This window comes from Mesitornis unicolor, unplaced genomic scaffold, assembly GCF_000695765.1.
Source record: "Mesitornis unicolor isolate BGI_N332 unplaced genomic scaffold, ASM69576v1 scaffold29809, whole genome shotgun sequence".
Classification (NCBI taxonomy): domain Eukaryota; kingdom Metazoa; phylum Chordata; class Aves; order Mesitornithiformes; family Mesitornithidae; genus Mesitornis; species Mesitornis unicolor.
The window spans coordinates 15,367-24,510 of record NW_010209790.1 but is presented as its reverse complement, the minus strand read 5'-3'; the positions used below and the strand labels follow the sequence as shown (position 1 = coordinate 24,510).

At 48.4% G+C, this 9,144-nt stretch overlaps 1 protein-coding gene across 3 annotated transcripts; it reads left to right on the top strand.

Moving 5' to 3' along the window:
• Nucleotides 1-120: 120 nt before the first annotated feature.
• Nucleotides 121-4,422, top strand: HSPA8 (heat shock 70kDa protein 8). Of its 3 annotated transcripts, none has more exons than XM_010192971.1 (8): nucleotides 121-329; nucleotides 816-1,021; nucleotides 1,107-1,259; nucleotides 1,338-1,893; nucleotides 2,205-2,407; nucleotides 2,718-2,916; nucleotides 3,220-3,452; nucleotides 3,946-4,422. In XM_010192971.1, exons 1-8 carry the CDS (start codon nucleotides 125-127, stop codon nucleotides 4,141-4,143), a joined length of 1,953 nt encoding a protein of 650 aa, XP_010191273.1. In that variant the 5' UTR covers nucleotides 121-124; the 3' UTR covers nucleotides 4,144-4,422. The 3 variants fall into 3 exon arrangements, with proteins under 3 accessions (XP_010191273.1, XP_010191272.1, XP_010191274.1); XM_010192970.1 differs by having other exon boundaries at nucleotides 123-329; nucleotides 1,107-1,283; XM_010192972.1 differs by lacking the exon at nucleotides 3,220-3,452 and having other exon boundaries at nucleotides 123-329; nucleotides 2,718-2,781; nucleotides 4,037-4,422.
• The last annotated feature ends 4,722 nt before the right edge of the window (nucleotides 4,423-9,144 follow it).

The following is a 9,144-nucleotide window of genomic DNA, read 5'->3' as shown; positions in this document are numbered from 1 at the left end:
GGTGGCGGTGGTGGCGCTGTGCATGTCGGGAAATGAAAAGCGCTGTGCCACGTGACTGGGCCTTAAAAGACAAATTCATTTTTTAATTAAATTTATTTTGCTTGTTTGTTTTTCCCCAGACAAGATGTCGAAGGGACCAGCTGTCGGAATTGATCTCGGCACCACCTACTCCTGCGTTGGCGTGTTCCAGCACGGGAAGGTGGAAATCATCGCCAACGACCAGGGGAACCGCACCACCCCCAGCTATGTCGCCTTCACGGACACCGAGCGGTTGATCGGCGACGCTGCCAAGAACCAGGTGGCCATGAATCCAACCAACACAGTGTTTGGTGAGGCTGCGAGATGTGCTTCTTTCATATAGAGAAGCGTAGTGTGATGATGGCAGATGGGGTTAAAGCTTCCTCTTTCAAACTAAACCTACTTTCTAGTCAGACTGCTATAAGTGAGCTTAATAATTAAATTTTCATTATGCTCTGGGAAAATAAGTACCTTACAGGTTAAAACCTGTGTGGCTATGGGCTGTTCCTGGCAATTAGTGTGAAGTGGCCTTGATGAAGTGTCCAGGTTTACTGCCTAGACTGCCCTGTGGTTACAGGCCGGCAGCTGCAGCAGTGCTGAGGTGGCTGTGAGGAGGTACTGAGGAGTTTCTGCATAGCCAAGAGGTGAAACTTAACCTGCAGCTGGGTCTCGACAGGGCAGAATAACTCCAGTTGACTTACAGTGTTTTAAGGTTTTAGGCACTGCTGTTTAAGAAGCACTGCGTGGTTTTTGTTGTGACTGGACGTATTTAATATGGTTCACAACTCTTTTTGCAGATGCAAAACGGTTGATCGGGCGTCGGTTTGACGATTCTGTGGTCCAGTCTGATATGAAGCACTGGCCTTTCACTGTGGTCAACGATGCTGGCAGACCCAAAGTCCAGGTGGAGTACAAAGGCGAGACAAAGAGTTTCTACCCAGAAGAAATTTCTTCCATGGTTTTAACCAAAATGAAGGAAATTGCAGAAGCGTATCTTGGAAAGGTGAGGTTTAGGACTTCAATAGAACTTAATTAATTAAATGCTTATGAGTTATATGCAGAACTGACTTCTTTTACCTCTTTTGCAGACTGTTACTAATGCTGTGGTGACTGTCCCAGCCTACTTCAATGACTCTCAGCGTCAGGCCACAAAAGATGCTGGAACCATTGCAGGGCTCAATGTGTTGCGAATTATCAATGAGCCAACTGCTGCTGCAATAGCCTATGGTCTGGACAAAAAGGTAAGGAGCGGCTGTTCCTCGTGTGTGCTGAACTCGCGGTGGAAGAGGAATTCAATGATGCAAATCCATCTCTTTCAGGTTGGTGCTGAAAGGAACGTTCTCATCTTCGACCTTGGAGGTGGCACCTTTGATGTGTCAATCCTGACTATTGAAGATGGCATCTTCGAGGTGAAATCCACAGCAGGTGACACCCACTTGGGTGGAGAAGACTTCGACAACCGCATGGTCAACCACTTCATCGCCGAGTTCAAGCGCAAGCACAAGAAAGACATCAGCGAGAACAAGAGAGCCGTTCGCCGCCTCCGCACGGCCTGCGAGCGCGCCAAGCGCACCCTGTCGTCCAGCACGCAGGCCAGCATCGAAATCGACTCTCTGTACGAGGGCATCGACTTCTACACGTCCATCACCAGAGCTCGCTTTGAAGAGCTGAACGCGGACCTGTTCCGCGGCACCCTGGATCCCGTGGAGAAGGCCCTGCGGGATGCCAAGCTGGACAAGTCGCAGATCCACGACATCGTGCTGGTCGGGGGCTCTACCCGTATCCCAAAGATCCAGAAGCTGCTGCAGGATTTCTTCAACGGCAAAGAGCTGAACAAGAGCATCAATCCCGACGAAGCTGTGGCTTACGGTGCAGGTAATGACAAAGAGTTACGCCTTGGGTGGTGCTCTTGGCAAACTTGGTACTGCTTAAACTAAACTCTTGGAGTCGTGCTGGTGCATGCCCTGGGTCTCCCACCTGACTCAGTAAAGCTTTTCCAAGCAGTAAGCTGCTTCCTTTTGACTTGCAATGATGAATCGGATTCCAAAGCCATTCGTAGTTTCCACCAGAAGTCTACTGATGATGGCCAAAGTCTTCCTTGGATGTCTGAGCGAGCCATGGGCTTAACTGTAGTGTGCAGTGTATCTGGTGCAGGGCCCCTAATGGTTTGCTTTGTTTTCCTCCAGCTGTCCAGGCTGCTATCCTGTCTGGAGACAAGTCAGAGAACGTACAGGATCTGCTGCTGTTGGACGTGACTCCTCTGTCTCTTGGTATTGAGACTGCTGGAGGCGTCATGACCGTCCTGATCAAGAGGAACACCACCATCCCCACCAAGCAGACCCAGACGTTCACCACTTACTCAGACAACCAGCCTGGTGTGCTGATCCAGGTAGGCAGACAGCCCTGGGGTGAACTGACAATACTCAGTTAATTGCACGACCCTGTCAGCACTTGCAGTGGTTGATCTTTAATTTTGGGCCCGAGGCGGGGTGTTCTGCCATTGGCAAGGCCTGGTTGCTGTGATGAAAGTGTTTCCAAAGCCATTCGTAGTTTCCACCAGAAGTCGAAAGACTCGTGTTGGTCCAAGCACCTTCCTTGGATGTCTGAGCGACCGCATCCCTTCAGGATAACAACGCCCCGTTACGGTTCAGGAATGCGTGGTCAGACTTTTCACTCAGTTTGCTGCTTGTCCTCCCTAGGTTTATGAAGGAGAACGTGCGATGACCAAGGATAACAACCTGCTGGGCAAGTTTGAGCTGACTGGCATTCCCCCTGCTCCCCGAGGAGTACCTCAGATCGAAGTAACCTTCGACATTGATGCCAATGGCATCCTGAACGTGTCTGCTGTGGACAAGAGCACGGGCAAGGAGAACAAGATCACAATTACGAATGACAAAGGTAAGGGTTGCGTGATTGAGGCTGGCTGCTAAACCTTAGCTTTTAGATACCTTTATCAACGCTTGGCTGCAATGAATATGCACCTTTATTTACAACAGTGGGCCTTGGTTTTGGTGCAGTAATTAAAGAGTTTATAAAGTGTCCAGTGGTTTAATGCAAGGGCACCTGATAAGTTCCAGGCCTTTTGCTGCACTTCTGCCCAAGCTAACTTGGAAGTGTAGAATTTGTAATGTGGGAGGTTGTGATCCTCTACTAGAAATAATTGACTGGAAAAGTGACCTGCAATGCTGCTGTGTCCTGCAGGCCGGCTGAGCAAGGAGGACATTGAGCGGATGGTTCAGGAAGCTGAGAAGTACAAAGCAGAAGATGAGAAGCAGCGTGATAAAGTGTCCTCCAAGAACTCCCTGGAGTCCTATGCGTTCAACATGAAAGCTACCGTTGAAGATGAGAAGCTCCAGGGCAAGATCTCGGATGAGGACAAGCAGAAAATCCTGGACAAATGCAATGAAATCATCAACTGGCTGGACAAGAACCAGGTCTGTCATGGTCCATGCTTGGTAGGGCTTGCTTCTCGTGTCTCATTGAGCTACAAAGAGCTCAGCACAAGGGACTGCTGGTTGCTGTGATGAAAGTGTTTCCAAAGCCATTCGTAGTTTCCACCAGAAGTCGAAAGACTCGTGTTGGTCCAAGCACCTTCCTTGGATGTCTGAGCGACCACAGCTTGCGAGCACACAGCCAATTCTGGTTCAAGCTGCTTAGCTTGAAAGTAGGATCTTTAACCTTAGATTAAGTCCTGTTGCTCCACGAGCAGCGGTTATTTGATGGGAGTCCCAGAGGTCTTAACTAGACCAAGCAGAAATCTTGTATCTCCAGCCTGATGCAAGTCTGACTTGGTGGGGCTGAAGATAGAAATAAACCCAGGGGCTATAGAAATAAACCCAAATTCTTTAAGCATATAAGCCAGGTAGTGCTATTAACTTAATCCACTTAGAGCAACTGATACTGACTTGTCTCTTCCTTGTTTTTCAGACTGCTGAGAAGGAGGAGTTCGAGCACCAGCAGAAGGAGCTGGAGAAGGTGTGCAACCCCATCATCACCAAGCTGTACCAGAGCGCAGGAGGGATGCCTGGGGGGATGCCCGGGGGGATGCCCGGCGGCTTCCCTGGTGGTGGAGCTCCTCCCTCAGGTGGAGCTTCCTCTGGACCAACCATCGAAGAGGTGGATTAAAGACACTGGGAGATGCATTCCACTAGCAGTTAGTATTGGAGGACCCCCGGGGGGGGTAGATTGAAGGACCCAAACCTGTAGGCACATCTTGGGTGTATTTTGCCAGATTACAACTCCATAACTGAGCTGCTGTAAAAATAATAACCATTTTTCTGGGCATTTTAAATACTTGAACATGTGCACAGGAGGGGAGATGAATACCATTGCACTTTACAGTACTGTAAACAAGTGGAAATGCAATTCATGTCCTAAAGAATAAAAGTTATTTAATGGGCATCACAATGTTTGTCTTCACTTTTGTATGTACCAGTGTGAAATAAAAACGGTAAATAAAGGTCATGCATTAACTGAAGATGCTCTAACAGTTAAAACAGTCCTGAGGGGGCTTTTAACTCTCAGTCCCCAGCTCATTGAGCTAAACCATCCTGAAACATGCACTGAAGAAAATCCTTTGGTCCTGCGAGTGTTTAAACTCAACATCTGCTCCCCTTGCAGGGAAGCAAATTCAGAGGTGGCTCTTTATTTGGGGAGGTCACTGCTGGAGTGGGAAGCCTCTTGAGTAATATGTTTATTATCTGTTACATATGGTAGTATACATGAGTGTGCCAGTTTATATGTATTAGATATGTGCAGTGCCAGCAGTGCTGCTCCCAGGGGAGTGGCAGCTCTCATTAAGCTCTAACTGGACCACAAAAATAATCCCAGTTACTACACAGCTCACTATATAGACAGGGAATATTGAGAGTAATTGGGGATTCAGCACTGGTTATTTTTTATATGGGTACTTAATGAGTGAAAACACTTCCCTGGGTAACTTATATTTCAACACTGGAGGAATATTGAGGAGTTTATGGTTTGTTTTTAACAACAGTGCTTATCCAAAGGGGGAAAAGCAGTGCTCCAACAGCTTCACCCTCCCGTAGCTGCCTCTGAAGGAGGAGTTCCCTGGTGGGTTTGCATGGCTGCCTGCAGCACAGCTGCTGGGTGCATTCAGATCCTGTTTCCATGCAGGTATTTGGGGTCCTTTTCTGCATCTGGAATGGTAAAAGGGAGACTGCCCATGCTATAAAAACCCCACAACTCTGGACTTGTAATCCAGAGAACGATGCGGTGTGAGTGCAGGAGCTTTATGCAACACCTCCTGCTGTCCTGCCCCTCGCACCAGCCCCACAGCTCCCAGCACTGCTGCTGGTGAAGCCTGGAGCAGTGCAGTTGCAGTTTTTTCACTGCCATGGCTGCAGCCCATAAAAACGGCCACTGGGATGGATGGGGTCAGCTGGGAGGGACTTGCAGTGGCTGTGTACAAACTGCTTGAGCACCGCAGGGTGAACTCGCAGGCCGTGTCCCCCAGCCCTGCCACCAGCCTCTGTGCCCTTCTCTGGACACATCCCAGCACCTTCCATCCTTTGTAAGTTGTGGGGCCCAGAACCGCACACAGCACTCGAGGTGAGGCTGCAGCAGTGTGAAATACAGCGGATAATGGGCTGACTGGTTATACTGGTGCACCCCAGGATGCTGTTTGCCCCATCAGCTGCCAGAAGCTGCTCCTCTCCCATATTAGACTTGTGTCCAGCCTCACTTCATCCTGGGTGCAGAATCCCCCATGTGTTCTTGTCCACACCAATGATAACGGTGACTTGGGAAGACAAATGCCATCAATCCAAACGTGTCCTGTCCGTGTCCTGCACCCCCCAACTGCTTCTGTTGCCCCCAGCTGTTACTGCTGAGCAAAGCCTCATATGCTGTGGGCTGTCCCTTTGGATTGCAGAGAGGAGATCACAATTCCTTAATAATAATTGAGGAATAACCAAACATTAATTATACTTCCTCACAAAATAGTGTGGCAGGGAAAGGAAAAAAAAAAATCATATTACACTGCAGAATGTAAATATATTTTACCTGATTTTTGTGTGTGCGTGTGTGTTTTTTGGGTTGGTTTGTTTGTTTTCCCCTGCCCCCTTTTTTTTTTAATTTCTTTGGGTTTTTGGGGGTTTTTTTTGGGGTGCTGGCAGCCTGCCTGCACTTATGGTGTGTGGCCACAAGATGGCAGCAGAAAATAGTGTGGCAGGGAAATAAATAAAAATAATAATAAAAATACCGAAAAATAATGTTACGCTGCATCGTGTAAATGCATTTTTCCTTTTATTTTTCCTCCCCGGCACACTTTTTGCTTGGTTGGCTTTTTGGGAGGTGCTGGCTGCCTGCCTGCACTGGCGCTGTGTGGCCACCAGATGGCAGGGGAAAATAGTTTAGCGAAGGGAGAGGGAAATAAGAAGGGGGAAAAAAAAACAAAAGACAGGAAAAAAATGCATTTATACGCTGCAGTGTAACATTAATTTTTAAATTATTATTATTATTATTATTTTTGTTTCCCTCTCCCCAACCTTCTCTCCTTCTTTCCGGGTCTGGCCGCCCGCCTGCACTGGCGGCGCACGGCCACAGGATGGCAGCACAAGACCACAAATGGGCAGGGAGGTTTTTTAAACCTTTCACTGCCCCCCCAGCTTTTGAATTAAACCCCCCGAAAACGTTGAGAGCGTTTAATTTCGTCCTGAGCAGCATCTCCCGTTGAGAATGTGTAATGCTTTTATTGCCGGTGGGGACAATAAATGAAAATAGATTTCGGAAAGTGGTGTTTTAGGGTGGAAGTGGCTGAAGCCAGCGCTGTTCATACAAGGGGGAGATTTCTGGGGTTTATGAGAGCCGTGCTTCAAATTTACCAGTTTGTTCAGGCTGAGGAATGAGGTTTCCCAGTGTAAATTATGGAGAAGTGCAGGGACAGGCTGTGGGTGAGTCCGTGAGGGTGTTGGACCAAGGGGAGGGGAAAGGGGGCTGCTGTGGGGGTTCACAGTCACACCGGCGCTTTCACAAGCGCATAGGCACTTTTAGTGAAGTAACTGAAGGAAAAGCGTCAAAATCGTGTGTGTTTTACATTCACAACTTCAAAGAAGCCTGAAGAGCTGTGTGGAACACAGTGGGACTATTACTGCGTTAATGTATGGATTATTTGAGAAGTTACTTAACTCAAGTTCTTTTCTTAAATAGACTTCAAGTCAATTTTTTCTTTGATTTTTGTTAAAAAACTTAAATTCGATTTTTTTTCCTGTTACAAGTGTTTCTTAATTAGGCTCAGATTGAGTAACAGGCTGCAAACCTCCCCAGCCGTCTGGGGTGATGCTGATGCCATGGGCAGCACCTGTGTGGCCGCTGGGGTTGCTGTGTGCTGGGAGCGCTGCTGCTCTGCGTGTGAGAACCGAGGCACAGAAACACACACAGGTAACGTCTGCACAGCTTTATTTCGTGCATCTTTGGAGGATCTTGTTTTATTTCCAAGCAGCTCAGTATTCAAAAACTTCTCCGTGTTTGTATGTGTGTGAGTGAGAAAGAGAGAGCGCATTTATTTTTTGGATAAAATGGGATAGAGGAACATGGACTAAGTTTGGGCTAAAGGAGATTTGTGCTGGAGTCAATGACCCAGCTGAGGGAGAGCTTCTTGAAGAAGAAAACATCATTGAAAGACAGTTTATTGGGGTTAAACACTCACATTTTGCAAGTAAAGCCAGGTCTCTCATCTGCAGTAACCTTAAGGATAATGAACCAAGCTGTGCTTGACTTTTATACCTTGGAGGAGAGGGATTCCCTAAGCCCCAACAACTGCAAAGACACTGTTAACTCTTTCAAATAACCCTTAGGAACCCGCATTAAAAAAGAGAAAAGAATAAAACCAGCTCATGCAAAGTGGGAGCTGGGTGTTCAGTGGTGGGTGGCAACAGCTCGTTGTAAGGCAAGGATGGGAATCAAAGTGTGATTTGAAATCACCATTACAGAAGGGCTCGCTGTAAAAGCAAAAAGCAGGAGACCAAGCAGCCTGCTCACTGCTGAGCCTCAGCACTTGTCTCCTCTCGCTGGTCAAGTGCCTGTTTTTTCATCACACGATTGACTCCCTGGCTGTTTTGTTCAGCCTGAAAGACGGGAGCGCTTGCTGGAGGAGGCAGTCAATGCAGAGGTCCTGGGGCCTTGAAAAAGCAAGGATTAATGGGGTTGCTGCCCTTGAGCTGTGCGCCCAAGTCACCATTCAATAAAGGCTTTTGCTACCAGCGAAGCCAGGGCTGCCCGGCCCCTTTTCAGGTGCCTGGCTGGGACGCAGGGTCGATGTCCCCAGGCTGGGCTGCAGTGCACAGACCCCGGGTCCTGCAGTGCCAAGGGCTGTGTGGACCCTGCTCCCCATGCAGAGCAGCGGTGCTGGGTGAGCTCCCCCAATTCCTGCCCCCATTGTGCTTTCTGGGGCCAGCCCCAAGCCCTGCGATGGAGCGGGTGTCTCTGCTCTGCTCTGCTGCTGCTCGCTCTTGCCCACAGCAGTCGATGCGTTAGGTTTTCACAGCCCTTTCCGCTCTGTGCTGTATGATACAACCTGTGGCAAAGGCATGTACGTTATGGGCTGGTTTATGGGATTTGGCAGAAAATAAAGCAAACTTCTGGGCACGTCTGCCTGCGTTTCAAGTACCGTGTGGGATTCTTTGACGTTTAAAAGCAGCAACAGAGCACCTAAGCCTGGTACCTGGCAGTAAGGTACATGCAAGTACCTGATGGGCAATCTCTGCCCCGTCTTCTCTTGCTCTTCTTCCCCTATCCCACATCATCATCCCTTTTTTGTCGATTTTCCAACACCGCCTAATTCTATTATTCAGAATGATTTCCCACCGGGCGGCAGTTTATTTCTGTCATCAAATCTCGGATGAAATCTTTAGGCATGAAATATTTAGCCCGCCAGCGGCAAATCGCACGTAGTGTTAACGTGTCACAAGCTGCCTGGAGACAGCATTAGGCTGTAATTTGAAAGCGAGCGAAGTGATAATGCCACGCGCGCTGCTTTTGTGAGCGTGCATTAATGCATCTTTTGCCGGGGCCGGCCGTTGACAGCAAATCGACTCCCACTAATAGTGTGCGGGAGGGTGGCAAAATTGGGGGTGATGCAGAAAATAAAGCGTATTGACTAGGCAA